Here is a 26,144-nt window from a genome sequence, read left to right as displayed (position 1 = left end):
GTTTTTCCTTTGACATAGCTAAAATGTCCTTTCATTTACAGTTCAGGGTCTGTGCTATTTATTTAACAGATTCCCATACGCTCACGTGTATGATGCACAGTAGTGACCCCTCCTGGAGAATCTGAACTACAAGTGGACCCTTCCTCTCCCCTTGAAAGTGGATCAAAACTTACCCAGGCCTTTTCTAGAAGTGCTGTAGATGCAGCTTCCTACGGTGAGTGTGGGTTGTCTTCTTAGACAAAGACAGCTGAACGTGAGAACTGTTTTCACCAAAGCACTTCTCAGCGCCGAATGCTATGTGTAAACATCCTTAACTCCGAGCCCTGCTGCACTACAACTATGCACTGATTTTTGAGAAAATGGGGTAGTTATTGCCTCAATCTATATTCCAGCTCTTTTTAGTTAATGACAAAGAGAATGGGGCTTGCATTTTAGCAATGTACCAGTCATCCTTTCAAATTGCATCCTGGCATCATAAAACCATGGGCTCCTTAAAAACAATTCACAGTGCCCATAAGGGCATCTCAGATGGAACCAGCAACCTATGCTTGTTATTAGTAGGCCCATTCGTGGTTTAATCTATTGCTAGCTAGTGTGTTAACCTTCTATCGCTCCAAATTAATGAGGCCCCTAATGTATTTTCATTGGGAGGTTGAGCAGTCAAACTCATTTACTTGGTGAAGACTACAAAAATCACTTTCTTGTGAAATCTGAGACTAACGGGTCCAATGAACTAATGATCACAGTATGATCCATTTTATGTACCTCTGCAAATAAAGATAACCAGGAAATGTAAAATTCACACTATCTAAGCTGTGCATTAATATGCTTATGCTCACACAAAATGGCTAGGTGAAAAAAGACTAAGAGAGAAAACCATAAACATCTCTAAAAGAAAAAAGAAAAAGATAATTAACTGAGTTGCTATTGCTCCTCACAGACAAGCCACGGGAACAGAGGCACTGTTCTCCAACAAAGAGAAGTCTCCTTGGAGTCAGCAGGGATGGGCATGCCAGCGCTGATGTACAGGGAGCCAACTGGGAGGATTTCATGTTCTGGGAAGCCAGACACATCTGCTATACTCACATGGCTTTTTGGCTGGCTGGACCAGCTGAGGGTTCAGGTATGGGCTGTTCTCCGCGTCTATTCTGCGCTTATACTTCTGCCGACCTCCACGTACTCTGTCAAGACGCACCCCTGTGGGCAAAGACAGGTGCTGAGTTACCATTTAGGTGAATATCTTTGAGACCAATCAAATACACAGACAGCATCCCTTGACGTCTTTTGGCAGCAGACAGTAGAATGGAGAATGATCCAGGGGTACTAGAAGAATGAAAATAAGTAATAGCTAAATCAAAATTGCCTGTGGTTGGAAAACCAATCTGCGATTGGTGAAAGACATTTTATGCAAGGCCAGTAAGGTTACCATTTGCACATCAAAGAAAAGTTTTCATGTGAATTAATACAAAGAGCCATTATATGGTGCTAGTGGAGTTTCTCAAATTAAAGACATGGGCATTTTGTATCCTCTTAATCAGTTACTCCTAAAAGCTCCATGCATAGGACCAGGTAGATCAGTAGACCAAGAGCTACCCAGTCTTCCTCCAGGGCCCAAGGACTGTGGGACTGAACAGAATGAAGAGCACCCACACATTGGGGGCTGGCGTTGCATTGATTCAGTCCTGTGCAATGCTAGACTTGCTCTGTGTTAAAATGTCAGGGTGGCTCAGAGGGGAATGTTATTTACATTTTGGCAGGCATTTGTATTTCCGGTCATATGTGAGAAGACAAAGAGCAGGTTTGGTCTGAACAAAGGATGAAAAAGGAGCTTCCTGAAGAAAGAAAGAAAGGCTGGTAAGATTTTGAAGGCAAGTTAAATAGCTGAAGGGTGAGGCTGGCAAAAGGAAACTGGCTTGAATAAAACTTTTTCCCCAATAGTAAGGGGTTGGATCAAGATTCAGAGAGGTTTTTCTGGGAGTGGGGCTAAAAGGCTAAGAAAAAAGCAAAACGGAAAGAAACGGACTAAAAGTACAAAATATGGGAAAGTGGGGGTGGGGAAAGCTTATTAATAATCTAGTTTCCAGTCAATATTTGTAAACTGTGGGACATAACCATATACATCTTTATCAAATAAAGAGATGACCGTTTGTAAGGGTCAGGAGAGATTCTTTTTTGTGGTCTGAAGTTGCACCTTAATTGATCCAACATTGTTAATATTTTCCATTAATAAATCCAGCCGTGTAATTCATTGCACATATTTTGGCATTTCTCAAACTGTTTAGGAAATAGATTTGGTTTAGCATCATTATCATTATTATTTCTTTAAAAGGACTAGCAAAGCCATTAATATGCAAATGAACTCTGTAAAAAGAGGAAGATATATAGCATATTGCAAACCAATTTAACTAAAGAGCCTGTGTTTTTTTCTCCCCTAAATATTTATTAATGTGATGTGGAACATGTGAGTTGTGGGTTGTCTGAATCATGTGTAAGAGTTGGGGAAAAGCTGATGTCCATCTGTGTGAAAAACTTAAAGTGAATACATTACTCAAATGTTAAGGATTATTAGTGAGCCATAAGACACAGGAAAACACTGTTCTTCACACTATCCTAATAAACCACTTTTAGAGATGATGATCTTTCAGGGGAACGCACAAGTATTCAGTTCTAACCCTCAAATGTCATACCGAAAGATCAGAGTACAGTTTCAATGAAATCAGGAGACTTTAAGAGCAATTAAGTAGATGACAAATAAATATCAAAAACCAAAGAAGTCAGGTGCAGTTTTTAAGGGTTCACTGGAAATTGTCATGCATGTGGGTCACAAAGAAGACAAGTCCTTCCTGCCAACCGCAGAGCCATTCCTGTGTTCTTCTAATCCCAACGTCTATTTTTATTGCATCTATATTTACCAACGTTAACACCTTCTACTTCCTTCCCCTTTTATCATGTTTTCTCTTTTCTTCATCTCTTCCTCTTTAAAACTTCCAAGATATTTTTCCAGCTTAAGGTAGTCCCATTTTATCTGGCTATCTAAGACATACTCAAACCTGTTTCATTGTAAGAGTTTTTTAAATTGAAAATCATCTCACAAAATTAAAAGCATATGACATTAGTTATATCCTCAGATGTTTGTCATTCAATTCCAACCCAATGAGAACATTTAATCTGTTATTATTGGAGGTGTGAAGAGAAGACAGAGAGAGAGAGAGAGAGAGAGAGAGAGAGGGAGAAGGGGGAGCAGGCAAAGCTAAAGAAAGACAAAATACATTGGGACATCTGCAAAATTGCTGGAACAGAATAAATCTTGGTGGGGTTTGTGGACCCCTAAATTTGCTTTTGTTCCTTGTCGGGGAATGTATTCACCATTTGCATCCTTGTATACTGAACTATACAGTATACATTCTCCAAACCAGAGTCAGAGCGGTGAGTTTCTGACAGTGAGTTTGCCTTTTATAAAAGCATACATACAGGGGGAGCATGGCTGAGTGACTTGGACTTGGACTCAGAGTCACATCATCTTAAAGCCACCAATCAGCTTAGCCATTTGGGCCAAGTCTACAGAGGCAGTGTACACACTGAAAGCTACTTATTATATATCATGAAGAAAAAATACACACCATCCATAGAGTTTTTACTATGTATTATGGTTTTTCATATGTAGAGGCATATTCTTTAAGTACTATCAAATGCTTTCCATTCCGTGCCCTTTCAATGTTGAAAACTGACTCTCAAAAATATGCACATTCCTTTCTCCATGCTCCCCAAAGATCTAAGGGGGTTCCTTCCCACATTCCTCCTTACACCCTTTCCTGTGTGGGGGTGGACTGATGACGGTCCGCACATTCCTACACCCATCTCATCCTCCCGCCTTTCATTCATTCTATGTATACATCTATCCAGTTTCTAAATATTCAAGAAGTTTTCAAATAAGCCATGATTTTATGCTTCATTTTCTAAAATAAATATCAATTGGATAAACCACTCTCTCATGATTCGTAATTTTATTTATGTGGTACTCAGAATAAAAAAAGATTAGATACTGAAACGCAACATGGAATTATATAATCATTAGTAAAAGCTGACAGGAACTCAACATATAGAAAAGTGTTCCCACCAAGTTTAGATAATTAATGGTAACTATTTCTAGAGTTAATAGAATTTAAAAGATCACAATAATTAATACATGTGAAATTTTTATTCTCTGTCAAAAGCAGGCAGATACAGGCAATCTCAAACACTTCAAAGCAAGTAAAAATATTTCTACTGCCTTTAACCTCTTTTCAAAATCTGGAAAATCTGTCTTTTGTGCATCATCATTATTAGCTTTAGCTGACTTCATAGTCAGTGAAATGTTTGAACCAAAATCCTGTTAACACAGAGCCACAACTACTTTTACATCATACTGAAACCATTCATCAGTTTACTTAGTTACACGGGGGCCCCAGGCAATCCCATAAACACACCTACACACAAATGACAGAAATCTAAAAGTTAAATCAGCCCAAGACATGTCTTCGAACATGTGGATACCGCCTCTTTATTGTTTTCTTTTTTCCCCAAGCTTGAAAAACACACTTACCAGTCTCTTTATTTGTGTATCTTTGATAATAGCCAGGTTTCATGTGAGTCACAGTAAGATATGCACTTATATTTAATAACGTTGTTTTACATGATCTGATAAAATAATAATAAACAAATATCCTTATGAGATGTCTTTATTTTTAATGTTTTAATATGATTTTTCAGAAAAACAAATTTGAAAATTAAAAATACCAATACATTTAAAGCAGCATGTAAAGCAGGAAATCAAACATCATATTATGCAAAGGACTTATAATTTTAAGAAAAGTCGGTGGAAAACAAACTATATACCTGAGATACTTCACTTCTTACTAGGAAGCTACATTCACAGCAACCTTTTAATTGCTGTGAAGGACAAAGTATTTAGCCAAAGAGGAATGCTTCTGAAGTTTAAAATACTGCAAATCAAACACAATGAATGAGAATTCTACCACTGTAGCAATACCCTGGATATAAACTTCAGCCATAATTTCTCATTAGCAAGAATATATGTAAATGAAATGCCAAGTTTAAAAACAAATATATATCCATTTAAAAAATTTGAAGAGAGGTCAGAGTGAAAGAGAAAGATAATAAAAACCACCAATAAAGAGCATTTTTATATAATTATTTTTAACTACAACTAATTTATAGATAATTTCATATATTCTCTGGCCTAAAATGTTTAACCTCGCATATATCAAAACTAAAGATAACTAATGATCAATCTATAAATCCCTATGAGTTTGGCCCAATATCTGTAATCATGATTTTGTGTAGACTAACATTTCTCATTTTATTGTTTTTAATTTTGATAACATAATGCTTTATTCTTGAATATGATGTAACAAATATGTCAGAGAAAATAAAGCATAATGTATAAGTCAGAATGGTTCAGTTTTTTTCCTGGCTCTTTCAATAAATAGCTCTGTAAACCTTGATGAATCCTTTAACCTATTTCCTTTTCCAAATATAAGATGGATATAAAGAGAATATCTCCCTAATGTTTTGTTATAATGATCCCATAATATCACATCATAGACATTAAGCAAATGCACACTGAAAATATTTTATAAACTTTAAAACCATATACCTAGAACCAATTGATCTTTGATGAAGCAGACAACAGGCTGGGGAAAACAAGATCCTATTCAGTCAGTGGTGCTGGGAAAATGGGATGGCCATGTGCAAAAGGATGAAACTGCATTCCTAGCTCTCACCATTTACAAAAATTAACTCAAGGTGTATTAAACACTTAAATGTAAGATCTGAAGCTCTAAACATTCTAGAAGAAAACCTAGGGAAAAAAGTCTTCTGGCAATTGGCGGAGGCAAAGAATTTATGTATAAGAACCCCAAAACTAAGGCAACAAAATAAATAAACAAGACTTAATTAAAATAAACGGCTTCTGTACAGCAAAAGAAATAATCAACAAATAGACAACTTAAGAATGGCAGTAAGTATTTACAAACTGTGTATCTGACAAAGGAGTAATATCCAGAATCTACAAGAATCTCAAATAACTCACCAAGATAAAATCAAACAAGCCCACTTGAAATATGGGCAAATGACATGAAATATGTTTTTCAAAAGAAGCTATACAAACGGCTAATAAATGTAGTAAAAAAAAATGCTCCGGTTAGGCACAATGGCTCGTGCCTATAATCCTTGCCTAGCACTTTGGGAGGCCAAAGCAAAAAAACTCATTGAGTCCAGGAGTTTGAGACCAGCCTGGACAACATAGTAAGACCCCATCCCTATGAAAAATTAAAAAATTTAGGCAAGCATGGTAGCCACATGCCTGTAGTCTCAGCTACTGCAGCAGCTGAGGCAGGGAAGATCCCTGTAGCCCAGGAATTCAAGGCTTCAGTGAACTATGATGAGGCCACTATATTCCAGTCAGGGCCAGAGACTGAGTCTTTGCCTCTAAAAGAAAAAATAAAGGGCTAACATTAGTAACCATCAGAGAAATCCAAATTAAAAGCAGTCAGAATGCCATTCCTGAGAAGTCAAAAAATAACAGAAGGTGAGATGGAAGCAATAAACAGAGAATGGCTATACACTATTGGAGAGAATGTGAATTATTATTATACAACCTCTGCAGAAAACAGTACGGAGATTTCTCAAAGAATTCAAAGCAGTTCTAGTAGCTTCAATTCAGAAATCCTACTACTCGGTATTTACACAAAGGAAGGGAAGTCATTATATCAAAAAGACACCCGCACTCGGATGCTTATCAGAGCACAATTCACAATAGCAAAAATACGGAACAAACTGAAGTGTCCACCTGATGAGTGGATAAAGAAAATGGATTATACCATGGACCACTACTCAGTCACACACGAAAAAGAATGAAATAATGTCTTTTGTAGCAACGTGGATGGAACTAGAGGCACTCACTCTAAGCGAGGTAAATCGAGAGTGGAGAGCAAATACTGCCCCTTTTCACCTATAAGTGGGAGCTATGCTCTGGGTATACATGATCGTAAGGAGCGGAATAATAGCTACTGGAGACTTCAAAGGTGGGAAGATGGGATGGGTGAGATGAAAAATTACCTACCGGGTAAAATGTATACTATTCAGGTGACAGGTAAACTAAAAGTCCAGACTTCACCATTGTACAGTACATCCATGTAACAAAACTGGATTTTTACCCCTAAGTCTGTTAAAAGGAGTAAATAAATGTTTTATTAACCTTAAAATGCTAAGTAAAAATAAGGAGGTTCTCATATCATTATACATAGTTTATTTAACTGCTGCTATCTTATTTCACTGAAATATACTTTGCGCTGTGATATACTGCCCTCCCTCAATTCAGATACACTGCGTTTGACATACTGCCCCACCTCAGTTCTGTAGGTAAACAGATTTGAGATGTCTTAGTGATAAGATAATTTTAAAGGATAAAAGCCAAATAATAAATGCTATTTGATGTCAAAATGATTTATAGAAATATATGACATCTTGCTTTATTTACCGTTCATTCTTGTCACTAGATAATCATATATATAAAAATAATATATATTTTATATATATTGTATTTATATATATAATATTTATATATATATTTGTATATATTTATAATATATATACAGTTTGTATATATTATAAATAATATATATTTATATATATATATGATATATCAGAAAAGATAAGAGGGCTGGGCACAGTGGCTCACACTTGTAATCCCAGTACTTTCGGAGACTGAGGCAGGCGGATCGCCTGAGCTCATGAGTTCGAGACCAGCCTGAGCTAGAGCGAGACCCTGCCTCTAAAAATAGCCAGGTGTTGTGGCAGGAGACTGCACTCCCAGCTACTTGGGAGGCTGAGGCAAGAGAATCTCTTGAACCCAGGAGTCTGAGGTTGCTGTGCACTATGACGCCACAGCACTCTACCAGAGGCAACAAAGTGCGATTCTATCTTTAAAAAAAAAAAAAAAGGAGATATAGAAATGAACCAAAATTCTATTTATAGAAAAAATGATGCTTTCCCAGAGTTCATCTACAAATATATAATATGTTAAGTAGAGAATATATAATTATTCAATTAATCTAACATATTTAAAAGACTGAAACTAACCATGTTAGTAGGAGCAAATAACAAGAATATTTAAAATCAGAACCTGGGAACTCCAGATATGTCATAAACAAACAGCAATAGAATCCAAATACCATATTTCCCCTGCAGGTGACAAAGCCTATCTTCTTATACTTTTGTAATCTTAAACGCAAACAATTTCTGTTTGGACTTCACTTGCAAACCACTTTTGAAAAAGTTTAAAAATAAAATTTCTCCCAGGAAATAAGATGCCCATAATGTTCAAAGTTTGACAGGATTTGAAGTTAATTAAAGCAACTGGATTTTGTATTCATGTGGAAACTGCCATTATCTCTTTTTTTAAAAAATAAAAAAAAGATCTTAAAGTTGACATTACCTACCTAATAGAACGTTTCACATTGCTTCTTCTTTCAAATGCTGCACATGCCTACCCTGCCCCAAGGGAATTACAAATCTCATACATTGTCAGAATTTACAAAATTGAGTAAGCAAGAGTAGGGAAAGGAGGGGAAAAAATGCTGCGAGGCAAATAAACACCAATAGAAGTAAAACAGTTCAGCACAAGGTCTCCTTAGGTCAGCATGTTTTAAGCTTACATTTTATGCCCAAATGCAAATTTTTATAACATTCCATTGTCCAAAGTCAAAAGTATTTTTCACATTTTTAATAACGCAAAGTCAGAGGCATTTCATAGGCTAATAAAAAAAAAAAAAATCTCCCCTTTAGAGAATTACACAAGGATACCCTAGCCTACTTTCCTAATATAGAGATAAAACATTCATTATGTTGTCCCCAAACCAAAGTTTCTAAGAAACATGACTTATACAGAGCCCTGGAATACTTCGGAAAAATTCAAGTGGTCACATTAACATCATACTTACGTTAATAAATACTAAAGAAACAGTTGTGCTAAATAAATGATATGAAACATGGATTTTCACTGAGTACAGGTAGGGGTCTGGAAAAGCAAGACTTCTGAAATGATCAGAAAAAGGATGGGAACTTTCTCCTGCACTGCGTGTCTTCCTGATACTGCAGCTCCCTTTGTTGCCTAAGACAGCCTCCCTCCGTCTCTTTAGGAAAAGAAATATCTAACAGCGCCCTTGAATTCCCCTGAGACTTCTGGGAGGGAACTATCATAAACAGAGGATAGAGAAAATCCCTTTAAGAAGCTGTAGGAAAGTAGCAACGGCAGATTAGCAGTATCCGACTGGGCAGCAGGGATCTCAGCGGCCGCCCCCAGCAGGCTCTCCTTGGGGACAATATCCCGACAGCGTGTACCAGTTTAACCTAGAGTAGCTGTGCCCGTGCACGGGCTTCTGAGGAAGGGTGGGCGTTAAGATTATTTGTATTTCACAAGTATACTCCAAGGAGAGTCCGTCCTGTCTTTTATCTAACAATATTCAGCTCTTGATGATCGTGTAATACAATAAAAGATACCAACCTCTAGATATTTTTTCTAATCATATTGCCCCTTCTCAAAATAGACAGTGATAATGTTAAATGTGGCTTCATGGCGTAGTCCCTTTCTTCCTGTTTCAACAGTCTTTTGATTCCTCCACCTCTCTCTACCAACAATGACCTCATTGTTAATTAAAAGAATCAATCTGTGCATCAAGTGTCTTGGACTGAACCAAAATAGTAACCAGACACCAGCAGTCATTGGATACCGAGAGCTTCCAGGGGTCCTCAAACTGAGGCCTGCATGTATTTGTTCCCGTTTTGTTTTTTTACTTCAAAATAAGGTATGTGCAGTGCACATAGAAATTTGTTCATAGTTTTTTTTTTTTAAACTATAGTCCGGCCCTCCAGCGGTCTGAGGGACAGTGAACTGGCCCCCTGTTTAAAAAGTTTGAGGACCCTGAATGGGTTAACTGCATTACATATACTAATGCATTTAATCACTATAGGAACTCTATGAGACAGGTACTATTATGATATTATTCCATTTTACGGATGAGAAAACTAGAACCAGTAAGAGGAAGAGGCAGAACCAGGAGTGGGAGTTGGGGACAATGGCTGCTGAAACCACATTCTTAAGCCTTATGTTTATATTATGTCTTTGCCATCAAAGTCTATTTTTGGAAAAGAACATTCGGTATACATTACAAAATCAGAGGCACAACCAGATGTAAGCCAATTATTGAGGCAAACAATACTTGTCACCTGATATGGGGCACATGGAAAAGACAGGCGGAGTGGTGAGACTGGGGTGGGTGGGTGGAAGGAACATCCTTACTAACTGAAGGGCTATTTTGCATCCACAGCTCCATACGGTGACTTCACCTTGAAAAGTTTCCAGCTAGGACAGTGAACAAACCAAACGCCATCAGAAGATTCCATCTCTCTGCTTTTCCACTGAGACCAGAGATATTAATTTCCTTGCTCCTGTTTCCTCCTCAAAATATCACTGCAAATTAGACAAGGTGTGTTTTGCCCGAGCCATGGAGGGATTGCAACATTCCAGCAAAGTTTTACAGTTCAGAGGGGACTATAAAATCACAGCTGATCTTCCACCAGACTTCTCTGGTCAATAATTACATTTGCTGGACTACCAGGACAGTAACTCAGGAACCCTGGAAATTGGTTTCTGCATGTGGGAAGCACTATAATGTCTGATGATATAAAGAGAAAAATCACACAGGGAGAGAAAATGCATATCCATTAGGCCGGCTTTTTTTTTTTTTTAAAACTCAGTCCTCAGTCACTGAAAGAGATAAAAGCCATGACTCACATTAAAGCTTCCTTGCTCTACAGATGAATTAACAATTAGCAAGGGGAAGTCTTTCGTTTTGGTCTCTTGATAGCTATCTGGACTATTAAACATGTGGGGCTTGCATAGGAAATTGCAAAGGCTTCCCTCCATTTCAGATTCAAGTTGCATTCAAAATGCAGTTGTGCACTTCTGTGCAACGGACATAATCCCAAAGAAGTGCCTTCTTCTATTGTTTTTTTTCCTCTCCCTGGTGTGACTGGCTGCTTTTGGCTGGTTCTGAGGCTTGTGTGCTAAATTTATAATCTGGATTGGAGCCGGAATTGAAATGACAGAAATTTTAAATAACCATAAACAAAATATTTAGCCGGAGGAATGTTGTTCTACCAGAGGTAAAGTTGCTTCATAGGAAGCATGGAGCCCTAATCTATGACACATGCAAGTACAAATTAGGTCATCTGCAACAGGTGACAAGTTTTAATTGAATGTCTTCTGTCTGCAATTCTGACAAAAGGTGAATGGAAATAAATGAGTCTGGCAAGACAGCCCTGAGCCTTACAATACCCAATATCTCATTATTTTTAAACAGCTATCTATAAACTGATGGTGACAAGCCTTGAACCTTTTATTTCTGCTCAAGATGAGGTGGCTGTGAAGGGAAGAGAAAAAAAAAAAAAGAAAGAAAGAAAAGGGGCATCCAGAACATTACATTAAACATGCAATACCTACTATTATCACTTCCCCAATGTAATTAAAGGAAGTCTCCTATTCAAAAGGCACTATTTCTTACTTTGCTTGATGTCAGGGAGAAGCAGAGAGGGAGGATGTGACTGCATGTGCACAAGCTCGGCCTGCATTTGCTAAACATAGGTACTTGTCTTCAAGGAGAGAAAGAAAGTCTTCCCTTTCCTTCTTTATGCTTTATATAAAAAAATTTCACAAACTAATGAAAAAGATATTGCTGCGGTGTGTGCCTATCTAAACCATATTGTGCCTTGTTACTATTTAAGACTGGTGACTCTTCCCTTTATCCTTTTCAAAATTGCCTTCTCGTGTGAATAAAGTTATGAATTAGTAGGTAAAGACGTGAAACAAGATTGTACATCAACATCAGGAAAAGTGATTCTACTAATTCACAATTAAATGTGACACTGGCAGCAATAAGTTGAACACAATAATAATAGTAATGACAGTGCACAGTGCCCCATGGGGAAGCTCTGTATCAACAGAAGCACAAATATTATTTATGCAAAATTCAATGCCCTGTAAAAATGAATTAAATATGAAATCAACCAAGCAGGTTTACAAGTTGCTGGGCTTGGAGCCTGCAGTTACTTTGTCTCGTTTCATGGAGACTATGCAGAGGAATGTAGTAGAGTCTAACAACTAAAAAGCAGACAGCTTGGGCAGCGCCTGTGGCTCAAGGAGTAGGGCGCTGGTCCCATATGCCGGAGGTGGTGGGTTCAAACCTAGCCCCGGCCAAAAAACCAAAAAAAAAAAAAAAAAGGAAATAGGTGGTAGAAAAGGTAGCTTGTGAACCAAGGAGGTCATTTGGTTTCAGCATGTGTGAATGTAGGTCACATGTGCAACCTAGGAAGACTTTATGGAGCCCAAAGAGAAGCTCATGGAAAATTCTAGTGTGGGAAAACTTTAAGTCCTGCCCAATTGGTTAGCAATTCACTAAAGACAGTAAAAATGCATTACCAGGCTCAAGCAGAAATTCTGAAGGCCAATTATAAGAAACCAAAGAGAAGCATGGTGATTAATAATACTTCTCTGGTGATCATTGAATTTGAAATTGGCAAAGTTGAAATTCAAATTAAGGTAAATCTCATATAAAGAATATATTATATTATACACCCCCAGGTCATGTATAAAGAGAATTATACGTAACACATAAAATATGTAGGAAGGCCAGGCATGGTGGGGCTCATGCCTGCAACCCCAGCACTTTGGGAGGTCAAGGTAGGAGAATGTCTTGAGGCCAGGTGTTTGAGACAAGCTTGGCAACGTACCCAAATCTCAAAGTAAGAGATTTTTTTGTGATGTGGTGACACTTAGCTCTTATTTCTTGCGACATTGGCAGCAACACACTGAAAATGGTATTAATAGTAATAACAATACACAGCATCCCACTGTGATGTTGTTTATTCAAATAACAAATGTTATTTATTCAAAATTCGGTACCCTATAAAAATGAATAAATATGAAGTTAAACAAGCTGGCTTTCAAGATGTTTGGTTGTGAGCCATAGGCATTTTGTTTTAGTCAATGGAGAGAAATATAGTGGAGTCTAATGAGTCTTTAGTGGAATTAATAAGTAATGAAAGAAGACAAAGAAAGGAATTACAGAGATACTCTAAAATAGGCTGATTCAGAGTCTGATGTGAAATAAAGAAAATATAGCAGTTTCCATCTGCTTCTCAACCAACTCTACCAACCATCATTAGCCCCCTTTAGCACAAGCATTACCTCTTGTGGTGCTAAAAATTCATGTAGAAAGATGGTGAAGGAAAAATTAAAAAAAAAAAGGAAAGATTATGAGAGAAAGATATAGGTATTCTAGAAATTTAGAAATTGAGAAGAAAAGCACAAAACAACCAGAGTACATTCCCAGTTGCCCCGAGTCCCAAGGTAGCCACAGGAGCACACAGCCTCTGATGGCATATTTTCAAGGCAATTAATACATACTTTTTTTCTCCCAGAAATGACAATTAGATTTTTGAGAAATTCAAGATATCATGAGAAAAACTGAGGTAGAAAAATTATGAGTGGCAGTGATAAGAAGAAAGCATGTATACATAAGTGATATTCTTTTTTTTTTTTTTTGTAGAGACAGAGTTTCACTTTATTGCCCTCGTAGAGTGCCGTGGCCTCGCACAGCTCACAGCAACCTCCAACTCCTGGGCTTAGGCGATTCTCCTGCCTCAGCCTCCCAAGCAGCTGGGACTACAGGCACCCGCCACAACGCCCGGCTATTTTTTTGTTGCAGTTTGGCCAGGGCTGGGTTTGAACCCACCACCCTCGGCATATGGGGCCGGCGCCCTACTCACTGAGCCACAGGCACCCCCCATAAGTGATATTCTTAAATAGAGACAATTAGGATAAGACGGTAAATGACAGATACACTAAGTTATGTTTCCTGTACAATTAATTTCCATCTATCATCCTTTGATCTCTTGAGTATTTTGGGGATCTCCATTCTACCTAATTTTAGAAAGATGAGCATAAATTCAGTTTGCTCTGTTATAAACAATACGCATATGAAAGGCACAACTTGTTCACATCTGGTTTTCAAGCCAAATATTCAATGATATTTTTATTTGACTACTCTGAATAGCTAGCCTATAATAATGAACCACTCCAGATTTATGTTTAATTGATAAATGATTTCAAAGATTTGGGGGGAGAGTTACAACTACAACCTCTGTAAGTTGACCACCCAAAGTACTGTCATGAGATCGTCAACATACGAAGATGATCAACGTAAGGAACTAGGCCTACTGTACTGATACACACATGTGGTGCATGTCTGGGCTATGGAAATTAAGTCAACTTAAGTCAATGTAGGGAGGTGGTCACTATGGAGGTTCTATTGCATATGTACACATAGTTATACATGCCACAATTTTCTGTTGAAGATATTTAAAATTGGGAACATGCATACACTGAGGGCAACTGAGACAATTATACATCTGAAGTGTTGTGGCAGGGTGAAGGCATGTATTTTTTTCTTAAATTAGGATGATTAAGGAGTGTGTTAAAGAATATAGAAAACATCAGTGATATTTCCAGATGTCAATCATAATTTTGGCTGCGGAAAGGCTGGTTTTGTACCAAGTCATGAATTTCCTGACAGCCTCCCCCTGTGTAGTTGTTACATGGGGGGTTCATTGGGAGGGTAACTGCTGGATTACTCATAATGGTCCTGAACACTAGCGGGAATCTTTCCATTTCAACATATGCCAAGAAAAAACAAACGTGCTTTTCCATTTACAAGGCAGCTCAAGGGTAAGATGTTGGGAGTAGAGACTCGGATTGTCAGCATCTCATGTAGGAGGAGACAGAATTTCCCAGGAAAATTTCCTTGCAGTTTTCCAAACCAAATTTTCTTAATTTTTCCTGTCAACTCTCTCTTTTCCTCTGTTTTTCAAACAGAACCTGGCATCAAAGCAAACTTCAAGATATTTTATATCTATTCAGCTTAATTCTACAAAAATTTGAGGGTTGACGGCATGGTGAGAAATGGTATACTCATTAAAAGGACTTCAAAGGATCAAAACATAGCCAAATGGTTTTGGTATAAGTTTTAATTATATGTTAATCATCTCTTACTCAAGCAGCACACACTACATGTCTGCCACGTAAGAAGGCACTCAGAAATAATAAGTAAATAAATTCATAAATTTATAGCTTATTTTAGAGTCATGTATTAATCAGGGTTTCTGTTTGTTTGTTTTTCTTTTGGCACTTCTAAACCTAGACTATACATATACAAAGATACAAATCTCTTGTTAATTTTCTCAGTAATTCTTATTTGGCATGTTTTGCTTAAAGCACTAGTATATAATATCTTTAGAAAGGTATAGAAAACTTGGAAGACAAGAAAATAGAATGCATCGCTGGGGAAAAAAAGAAGTTGGCTGAAAGGTAGGGCCTTAGAAGTTAATTTCAATTCTTCACCATTCATCCTAGACAATATAAAAGAAAACAGCGTTTGATTTATTGGGAGAAACACAATTAGATATTAATGAGTACCGATAAGAATTATATTTAGATACTGAATATTGAACAAGAAAGACTATATGTCCCTATACTTGGGAAGCTTGACAAGTGAATCAAACCATTCTCCTCCTGAGCCATTTTTATTGCTCTCCTGCCTGGAAGCAGATGAATGAGTTTGATCACGTGTTAAAGCTCTCGTCCAGTTCTAAGAGTCTATGAATGAAATGGTATACTTAAAAAGATGAAACTGACCCACAGATCCAGACTCTGACAACTGCCTTGGCAGTTGGAAACATCAACATACTTCATATCTTAAATCAGGGAAGACCAGAGCCAAATGGACAGCATTAATGAACCAGAAGAGCAGAAGGCTTTCTGGCACAGGTCTCAGCGTTCCCCTCACACTGACCTTGGCCAAATGCATTTCCTTTTGTTCTTGACGATAATAATGCAAATAAAGTACTCATGTTTGAAAAATGCTTCTAGCTTATTACTGCATTAGGAAAAGATCAATGTCTGTTGCACGTCACCTGGGGACTGAAGTATAGAATATCATAAACAGCTTCAGATTTGTAGGCATTTTACAATAGTCTAGATTATGCTTAGGAGAATATGACCAAGTAATAGATAGTTTGAAAGCAACCAAGGAATAGATGATGGCTATTCTGTTATTCAGCTGAATTCCATCTGAGCAGTTGGTTAAATATGACCAGATTTCATTAGTACGCCATGATGGGGGATGTTTCATCTCAATAGCTCTACTCACTCCTTTCTCAGAAATCACAGCGTATAGACACACACACACACACACACACATACACACACACATTCTCACAGATACATACAGATGCACCAACACAATTCTAAACCACTAAGATATATTAAATTTCTTTATTTTTCTGATGATTATTTGGACAGGCCAAATGATTCTGTAAGTATTTATTTGCAAAATGTTCTCTCTAAACACAACCCATACTATATAAATTTATATTAACATTTACATTTGAGTTGCAAACTCAAACTACTATAAGGAAATGCTTACCTAAAGTGAGTGAATAAAATGGACTATGTGTTTTAAAAAGTGGGTGTGAACTATGGTGAACCAGAGAGCATTTGTCCCAAAAGCACAGAGCCACTGTTCAGCATTAATCAGATATTAATTGATTTCTGAGAGTGGAGTGGGGAAGCTTGAATGTGAGTCTAGCATTATCAAAGATTCTACTCCAAAGGAAGCCATCAATTCGGATTTTTTTTTTTTTTTTTTTGAGACAGAGTCTCACTTTGTCACCTTCAGTAGAGTACCATGGTGTCACAGCAACCTCAAACTCTTGGGCTCAAACAATTCTTTTGTCTCAGCCTCCCAAAGTAGCTGGGACTACAGGCACCCTCCACTAGGCTGGGCTACTTTTTTAGAGACAGGGTCTTGCTCTTGTTCAGGCTAGTCTCAAACTTGTGCGCTAAAGCAATCTACCTGCCTTGGCCTTCCAGAATGTTAGGATTACAGGCATGAGCCACCACGCCTGGCCCAATCTGGATCTTCATATACAATTATCAAATTTTCAAGTGTTTCCACAATTTTTAGCTCATGTGTGGTTCGTGGGCTGCCAGTATGCTATGTATAATCTTTGGGGTCTACACCAGAGCGAACTGCTAAAAGTTCCCTAATAGAAGCCAAGTTAACAATTGGCTGGTTAAATGAATTGTATTATAGGCTGGTAGCTATTTATAAATTATCCTTTTATTTTATCAGGTTCTCATTGTGTCACCATAAATTAACTAGCTACTTTAAGTTGGTCTACAGGCTATATCTTAAAATTCTTATTTTAAAATGCTATTTTATAGGGTTGCAAATATAATAATAATATATACAGTATAAAAGTTTTCATTAGATACCATCTCAAACATGAGTAAAAATTTAATTATCCACACACAGACCTAGCACCTGTCAGGAATACTGACATATTTTGGTCCAAACAAGCCCTCCTAAAGAAATTCTTGCTCAACACTGGTCTCCATTGTTACTTATAGTAAATGGCAGCAAAGGCTTTCTTTACATTCATCAATTATGTTTAGTAAATGTTTTCACTTTGTGAAGGAATATCTTTCTGCCAAGTGAAATCTGTCCGAACCTGCAAGTCAATTCCTGAAGTACAAGTGGTGCGTGTCGTTACCACTCAGATTACACCAAATTAATCATCATTGAGAATGAGCTGACAAAGAATTGCTCTTCTGTTGGTCTGGACCCTTTCTCCTCCAATTTCTTACATTATATGAAAAAGAAGATTTTTGAAGCAGCAAAAAGAAGATGCTGAATGCTTTTTGGAATAGGCCTAAAGTGAACTATGTTTTAAGAGTTTCCTTTGAGTCAATCGATCACAGAATATCAGACAACAGAAGATGCTGCTACGATAGAAAATTAAGAGGGCAGAGGACAAGGCCAGGACAGTGTGACTATCAAAGATTTCACTAGACAAGGGAAAGGAAAGACATTTACCTTAAAGGCATTTACCTTAAAAGACACTTGAGTATTTAAAAAAGAAATCTGTAAATTTGAAAGAAGGAAGTAAAAATCATCTTTCTATTAGCTTTTCAAAAGTATGCAAGCACATTCTGAAGAATTTTCCGTATGCTAAATAACATATCACACAGAGTGAAAAATGAGTCTTACAGGCCATGAATATACTGGACAGCCAGCAATAGGCCCGAGACCACCACAATGTCAGTGTCATTACAGCTGAGTCAGTCAAAGTATAACAAGATGAAATCAGGTACGGGCAACCTATTGAAAAAATGATTATTTCATAATTTCTGTAGCTACCAAATCACTCCAGCAAAGCGGGCCTCTGGCAGAGTGGTACTGGCTTCTTCCCATGTATGTTTTTCAGAAACCTGAGTTTCACAGCCTCTTATCTCTGCTGCCATTGAAAGAACTAGATAGGAATTCCCCTGGAAGCTGTCATCACGGTGCCCTGGTCAGTCAAGAAGGTCGCTGTGGGGCAGCATGAGGCATCCCCTCCATCTATGGGTGTACATGGCTGGCCTCTCAGCACTCAGAGTCCCTGCTGGCCAAGGAAATGAAAGACCGTGAAATTGAACCCAAAATACCACATAGCAGGCCATGAAAGTGCAGCAACTGGGCCACCAAAGCAGCACAGAAACACTTTAACGTCATAATAACATTTCTGTCCCAGTGTTGAGACTGGAAGAAAGTACAATACTTAGATTTCAAAAATAGTTTTGGACAGTCATATATCTTGGTTTACTCGTGCATGTAACGATATTCTAAAGGGGGCAGCAGAGCCAAAAGGTTATGTGTTTGGGGGCAAATATTGAACTAAGCCATTTCCCCCCTTCATTCTCTCTTCCTTCCCCTGCCTGGTTGTAACTATTTGAATTGCACATGAACTTCATGGTCACCCCATATATCCATATGTATGTAACCACAGTACCAACCAGATCTTTCTAAAATATGAAGAAATCCTTTAGAAAATCAACGAACTCTATTTTTTAAAAAACTTACAAGTTAAAAATTGGAAGATCATGAATATATCAGTAAACTCTTCTGAGCATTTCTTTCATAGCTGCTACACAAATTATTTCAGATTTTAAATAATTTCCCAGCAATGATAAAAATAAATTCATATCCTTTAAAAATTTTTTACATCACTCCTATGTGTATTTTACATGCTACTTACAAAACTGGGAAATAAAAAAGGTACTATTAACCCAGTGTCCAGATGGAAAAACTAGAGATCAGCTCCACAATTCTCTCTCTACACATATCTTCACGACATGGTTTACTTTTTTTATTGCTCTGGGTATGATTGAAGAATATCAATATGCAATGGATAGTTTTAAGACCATTCTATGCTAAGTACTGGTAAGTGTTAAATGTTCCATAGTAGCAAATGCATTTAGTAAAAATTCATTGTTAATAGAGATGCAATTAAAAATATCAGAAATGGTGGTGCCTGTAGCTCAGTGGGTAGGGCACCGGCCACATACACTGAGGGTGGTGGGTTCGAACCTGGCCTGCGCCAGCTAAAACAAGAATGACAACTGCAACAACAACAAAAAATAGCCGGGCGTTGTGGCAGACACCTGTAGTCCCAGCTACTTGGGAGGCTGAGGCAAGAGAATTGCTTAAGCCTAAGAGTTGGAGGTTGATGTGAGCTGTGACGCCCCAGCACTCTACCCAGGGTGACATAGTGAGACTCTGTCTAAAAAAAAATAATAATACAAATAAACATATCAGAAATTATTTTAATTACTGGTTCTAATAAGGTAAGAGTTCATTCATCTATTAACATGTGTTCAGCCCCAAATTGAGATACATTTTAAAAGTTAATTAAGTTGGTAGGGGCCTGGTAGGGAGGTTAAAAAAAAAAATCTACAGAAAACAGCTTGGTACTTTTTATGTTTTCCTTGTGCTTATTATGGATTTTGTTTTTCAAGAATAAGATACATTTAAAGAAATGTGGGGAAATAAAGAATATGGCATAAACTCTGTAGATTTTATATTAAGTCACATTTAGTAAATTGCCAACATGCTCTGAATTTTCATGTAGAAGTCTTTTGCATGGAATTGTGCCAATATACTAAGTTTAAATTATATTCTCTAAATCTGAATCATCTTGCCTATTTAAAAAAGAACAAGAAGAACAGATTTGAATTTAGAATACGTACTTGTAAAATTTCTCCTGAAATCAAAGAGTTTAGAATAAAAATGTAAATATATCCTAAAATAGTCACAGAATAAATAAATGGGGGAGGAAACCTGATGTAACATCTTTAAGAAAAAAAAACCTCAAAATTAAAATGTTATTTGTTTCAAACAATCTTAAAAAGAAATGTTCTTGGATAATTGTTCTTAAGTTAAAAACATCCCCATATTATAATCTATTGAATAAGGCAAATAAATAGAAATATAAACCTAATCACATAAATTTTATCAATTCCAATAATTCCAATAAAACATACATAAATATAACGCTAACTCTTTTGTATTTCAAAAGTTCTGTAAAAAAAAGCCATTCCAGTAAGTAACAATATCCTGCTTTTCAAACGATGAAACGAGAATACATACGAGTAACTCACAACCAGAATTCCTTAAATAAAAATTCCTTAAATAAAAAACTCAAATCTTTGCAACTTTTCTAACTTTCCCATATTGCATATGCCTAATTTCTGAAGCTACTGGAGTTTTAGTTTCTTTACTAAAACAAATGTTAGCATAATTTTTTCAGGACTCTGGAATGAAACTTTAAAAATATTTGAAAATAAAGACTTCTAAAGAACTCTTTGCCGTAGATAAAACAATTACATTTAAAAAAGTTAATGTTTGCTTTTAAATAAGTCCAAAGCAAATTAATGTCAAAGGTAAAAGATGGTATGGTGGTGAAAAACACTTAACATCGCTCATTTGCAGCTTTTTAATTGTATGTAATACAATAAATGATAATGATGATGATGTAACCACAATAAAACCACCACCACCAATTAAAAAAAAAAAGTAAAAGATGCATTAACTTTGGCCATTAGAGGAAGGAACATGCTAATAATTTCAAAAATATAATACATCACAATTATACAACTATTAAGTGAAATCATGCAGAACTCTGTCAATTGCTACTATCTAAGGAAACTGATAACCTAAATAACGTTTGGGCTTCACACTTCCATTCATTAGTACCATAATACTTAAGGTAACATTTTTTTATCCTGCTTACAACTTTTGACATCTGCTGTCCAACCAAAATGAGGGAGAGTTTAATAAATAGTATCCCATTACTGATACTTCAATATAAATGGGCATTATAAACTTTGAAAAGAAAGCAGTAGTAATTTCATTGTAATCTAATAAAGAAGCATTTGAACCTTTAGGGCCAAAATGAATGAATTATATAGCTCTAAAACCAGGCTTCACGGATTCACTGTGAACTTTCATTCTAATAGTTAAAGTAGATGTCTGTCAAACTGCTTATGAAGAAAAATTTATGGAAAACAACCAAGAGTAAAGCTTTGCTCTTATTAAGAAACATGAATATGTATGTAATTTTAGCCAGACTAAATTAACCCAAAAATGAATAAATAAAAAAATAAGGACAATAATTGTTGTCACAAGAGAAGGCTTGCTCCCTTCCCCCTCTCATAAAAATATTTATATTTCAAGTTTCAAAAGGAATTCACATTTTTAGATTAAACTATTTGGAAAGAAACAAAAGGAAAAAAATCTGCATGGGAACCGCGAAGGAGCTAGAAATGTGTATTCCACCCCCAAACCTCCTCTTAGGAGTAAACCTCTTAAAGCAAGAATAACTACAGGCTAAATACAGTGCTTAATATGAACATAGTACATGAAAATTAATGTTCTTGTGAGCAGTATGTTACTGCTGAGTTGTTCATTTCCTAAGCATGACTCTTTATGTAGAAAGGTTACATTGAGTCATTAATCCTAATTTTATATTCATATCTTTTGGAACCGTATGAACTCTGAAAAGAGTAAGATCTTATCAGCAACAGTATAAATAAAAAACAAATATGAAATGTATCACAGATAGTTGTGTGAATTCCTCTGTGTCTTTGTAAGTATGGTACACAAACCTGTGTTTCCCGGGTAATGCTTAATGGTCAATTATGTGAACCAGTATCAATAAATAAATGAATTATACCTGTGACTCCACTTTTATTTTCAATCTAATGGTTTGAGTGGCATCCATTGATCATTAGGGATTTACACATATGAAATTGGTATAATTTGAGTTTAGTAACTTACAAATTATATTGCTATTATCACTCTTATCCCCTTGGCATACTATTTCTTCTACAACCTTTTGATATGCAAAGATCTGAGAGTGAGGAATAAATACATAAAACAACAAAAATAAAAAAGACAAGGCAGGGTGGTGCCTGTGGCTCAAAGGAGTAGGGCTCTGGCCCCATATGCCGGCGGAGGTGGAGAGTTCAAACCCAGCCCCAGCCCAAAACTGCAAAATAAAAATAATAATAATAATTATTATAATTATAATAAAGACAAGGCAATCGAGACTATTTCTATTAATACAGTTATTATTGTGAACTAATTCTAGCATTGTTAGGTATAAATTAAAAATAAATACCTATAATTTTAAGGCCTTTATGTTCTACAGATTTCAAAAATATTAACCACTTCCATTTCAAAGACATTGGAATATAATCAGTCATTACACACAAGTGATTTGTTCATGTTTACAAAGCACTTTCCTGTAGATCACCTCACTTAATTCTGACAACTCACGGCTGTTAAGTCTAGGATTACTATCTTTGCTTTAATAGGCTCAGAGAAGTTAAGCAATTTATGATTAATACTCTGCACTTGTTTTTCTAATTTCAAATCCTCTTTATGCTATCATATAGATATCTCAATTTTCAAAAACTTTAAATTTTTTTTAAGTAAGAAGAAAGAGAAAAAGAATAAAGAAAAGGAAAGCAGATAATTCATTCATTGATTCTCATCCCTGCAAAACGAGCCCTTTAGGAATCTATCAGGTCCTTCACTCAAGACCTGCAGTCAATAGGAACAAAGGGAAAGGCGAGAATCCATAGGATGCCATGTGTGTATCATTAAGTTTCAAGACCAAATATGTGAGAAAAGAAGATAGACTCAAAGCAAACGCCAAAATTTAGATCCTAAAAGAAAGAAAAACAATGGTCTTGACCAAGACGGAGAAACCAGAAGAGAGAACCAGTTTCTAAAGAAAGATAAGTATGGTTTTATGCTTGACAAGTTTGAAAAATCCAAGATATACCCTGCAGAACTCAAAACTGAAGTTCAGGTAAGATCACTCTACCCAGGGTGAACAGCTTGAGGCTCTGTCTCAAAAAACAAACAAACAAACAAAAAAACACATATGAATAGGAAGGGGAAAATTAGTGACTATTGTACCATGAAAACCAAGGGAAAAGAAACCATTAAGAAGTTGGAGTCATAGAAATTTAGCACTAAAGAATGGAGAGAGCAAAATGGAAGAAAAAATGTAACAGTCATAACGAAAACACAGCAATATTACAGTAAGGTATAAAATTGAGTATCTTAAAAATACATATTCTTAAGTACATATTCTTCAGGACTCCTTTTCAATCAACTTTGATGAAAGTACATTTAATATCACAGATCCTTTTATAAAATAAAATCTTTCTAACAATAATGATTATTGATTACTAATGGCTGACTGATGTATAACATGTCTTACCAACAGAGAAAATATTATCTTCCGTCTTACTGCTCAACGTGTGTGTGTGTTTTAAGGTTAATCTTTAGTGTTTAGGTTACAGTACATCCTTGTATTTTCTTTAACAAGTCGTGGAAAAAATAAAACAAATAAATCAAAATCAAGGAATATATATCAATACATACACTGTAGAGAATTTTAGTAACCTAATATCTTCTGAAAAAACTACAAAGCTTCATGCTACCAACAGTTCTAAGATCCAGGTAGGGGATTGGATTAATTTTGGTATTTCTGTTGTTTTTGATATTGTTGTTAAATTTCTGAAGGAGGCAATCTCATATGAGATGCCTTTCCAGAGTTCTTTAAAGTACTCTGAAAGTTATAAATCAATACTGACTTATGTACGAATGTTGCATATGTTTAAGAATGTACAAAAGAATTTGGGCACATATGTAAAAAGGAATTCAAACTGGGTTCCTACCTCTGTAGAGTTCAGGAAATAAAAAATACTGAAATCAGGTGGTGCCTGTAGCTCAGCGGGTAGGGCATTAAGGCTGGTATGCTCGAGCCTGGTCTGGGCCTGCTAAACAACAATGACAACTGCAACAACAACAACATCAACAAAAATAGCTGAGCTTTGTGGTAGGCACCTGTAGTCCCAGCTACTTGGGAGGCTGAAGCAAGAGAATCACTTAAGCCTGAGAGTTTGAGGTTGCTGTGGTCTGTGATGCTACAGCACTCTACATAGTGAGACTCTGTCTCAAAAAACAAAACAAACAAACAAAAAAACTGAACTCTTACACCCTGCAAAATTATGTTTAACTTACAAAGAACACCAGTATGCTTTCTGAACTACAGATTTAGATACAGAATTTTAGAGACAATGAAGGCAGAGTGTGGCAGAATTGGTTTTAATGATGAAAACCAAAAGACTGAATATTATTGTGTGATTTTATGTCTTTAAATACAAAATAGAAGCTCTGTAATTTGGCTACCCAATGGACTGTAACAAATTGGTCAACATACAAAGGTAGTCAGTACATAAAAGAAACTTTGATTGAGTATATGTGACGCATATCCAGTCTAGGAAAATGAGGTCAACTAAAAGAGGTGGTCAATGTAGGGAGGTGGTCAACTATGGAGGTTCTACTGTTCATTCAGTACAGTCTGACACAACATTAGAGAATACGGAAGAATAGCATGAGAACCACAAACACACAGGAGAATATATAAACCATTTGACAGTGTCTCACTTAGACTTAAATTTAATAACCAAAGGACGGGATAATAACATATCCTTCTACTGTCTCCTAAAGCTTATGGTTTATTGACATATGACTTTCTAAAGCTTAAGTTTTACTGCCACACAACTGCAACCTTGTAATAAGATGATATTCTATTTATACAAACAACCACTACTGTGGTGTCATAGAGAGATACCTGGTGTCTGTTCCTTGTTCTGGTACAGAGCTCTTAAAGCCCTTGGAATTTCCTAAGTGGTAGGGTGAGGGAAATCTGTTTTGTTCCAATGAGGTGACTCTTGGTGGGCCCCTCGCTTCTGGGCAGGCCACCAGAATTACCAACCCTTTGTAGAAGCTTGGAACTTTCAACCTCACTCTTCCTAACCTCCAAGGAGAGGAGAGGGGCTGAAAATGGATTCAATCAGCAATGACCAATGATTTAACCAATCATGACTACATAATGAGCCTCCACAACATTCCCTGACTGACAGATGAGATTTGGATAACTTCTGAGTTAGTGAACACATTGAGTGCCGGGAGGCTGATGTGCCCAGAGAGGGCATGCAAGCTCTGCGCCCTCCCCAGTCAGTCTGGCGGGACTGAGCCCTTAACTAATTCTAGGTAGATAACACGGGGATTGAACTGAATTCTGGCACAACCAGAGAACTGGTGGTTGTTGGTGCTGAAAACACCCAAGAATGACAAAATTCCAACAATAATAGTATTCAGATCTTGGTTTCATAGTATCATTTTACACCACCAAGAACTAAAGCTCCTTGGAGAAATGGCTGATGCTAAGGCTGTGACAATGGAACACATAAAAATAATAGCAACGGATTACAACTCACTAAACAAAACTGGAATCCATGAGTCCATACTGATGTAATTAAACAAACAAATAAGCATACTGATGGAGAGTGAAATAATACACAGTCATAAATTTTTGCTCCACAAACTTCTTCTTACTCTCAAAGGAGAAAAGAGCAACTCTACAGTGGAGAAGCCTGGCAAATACCCCTTATCAAGAGATAAAGCTAATGTCATCAGTAATGAGACAAGGGGAGTCTTATGTCACTTGATGTGATGCAGTGAGATCATGGCATCACTTCTGTGATATTCCTGCCAAAGATGCAT

The 26,144-nt window shown here is 36.6% G+C and overlaps 1 protein-coding gene across 9 annotated transcripts in view; it reads right to left on the bottom strand.

The window, feature by feature from the left end:
• ESRRG (estrogen related receptor gamma) overlaps positions 1-26,144 on the bottom strand; it is a 660,395-nt gene that overhangs the window by 66,036 nt on the left and 568,215 nt on the right. For all 9 annotated transcript variants that reach the window (XM_053607443.1, XM_053607440.1, XM_053607447.1 and 6 more), the window contains one exon: positions 1,087-1,197. In XM_053607443.1, coding sequence (XP_053463418.1) covers positions 1,087-1,197 — 111 coding nt within the window. The remainder of the gene's footprint in view (positions 1-1,086; positions 1,198-26,144) is intronic.

The sequence above is a fragment of the Nycticebus coucang genome, chromosome 10, assembly GCF_027406575.1.
Source record: "Nycticebus coucang isolate mNycCou1 chromosome 10, mNycCou1.pri, whole genome shotgun sequence".
Classification (NCBI taxonomy): Eukaryota; Metazoa; Chordata; class Mammalia; order Primates; family Lorisidae; genus Nycticebus; species Nycticebus coucang.
The sequence above is the reverse complement of the archived record's forward strand: the minus strand, read 5'-3'. Positions and strand labels throughout refer to the sequence as shown.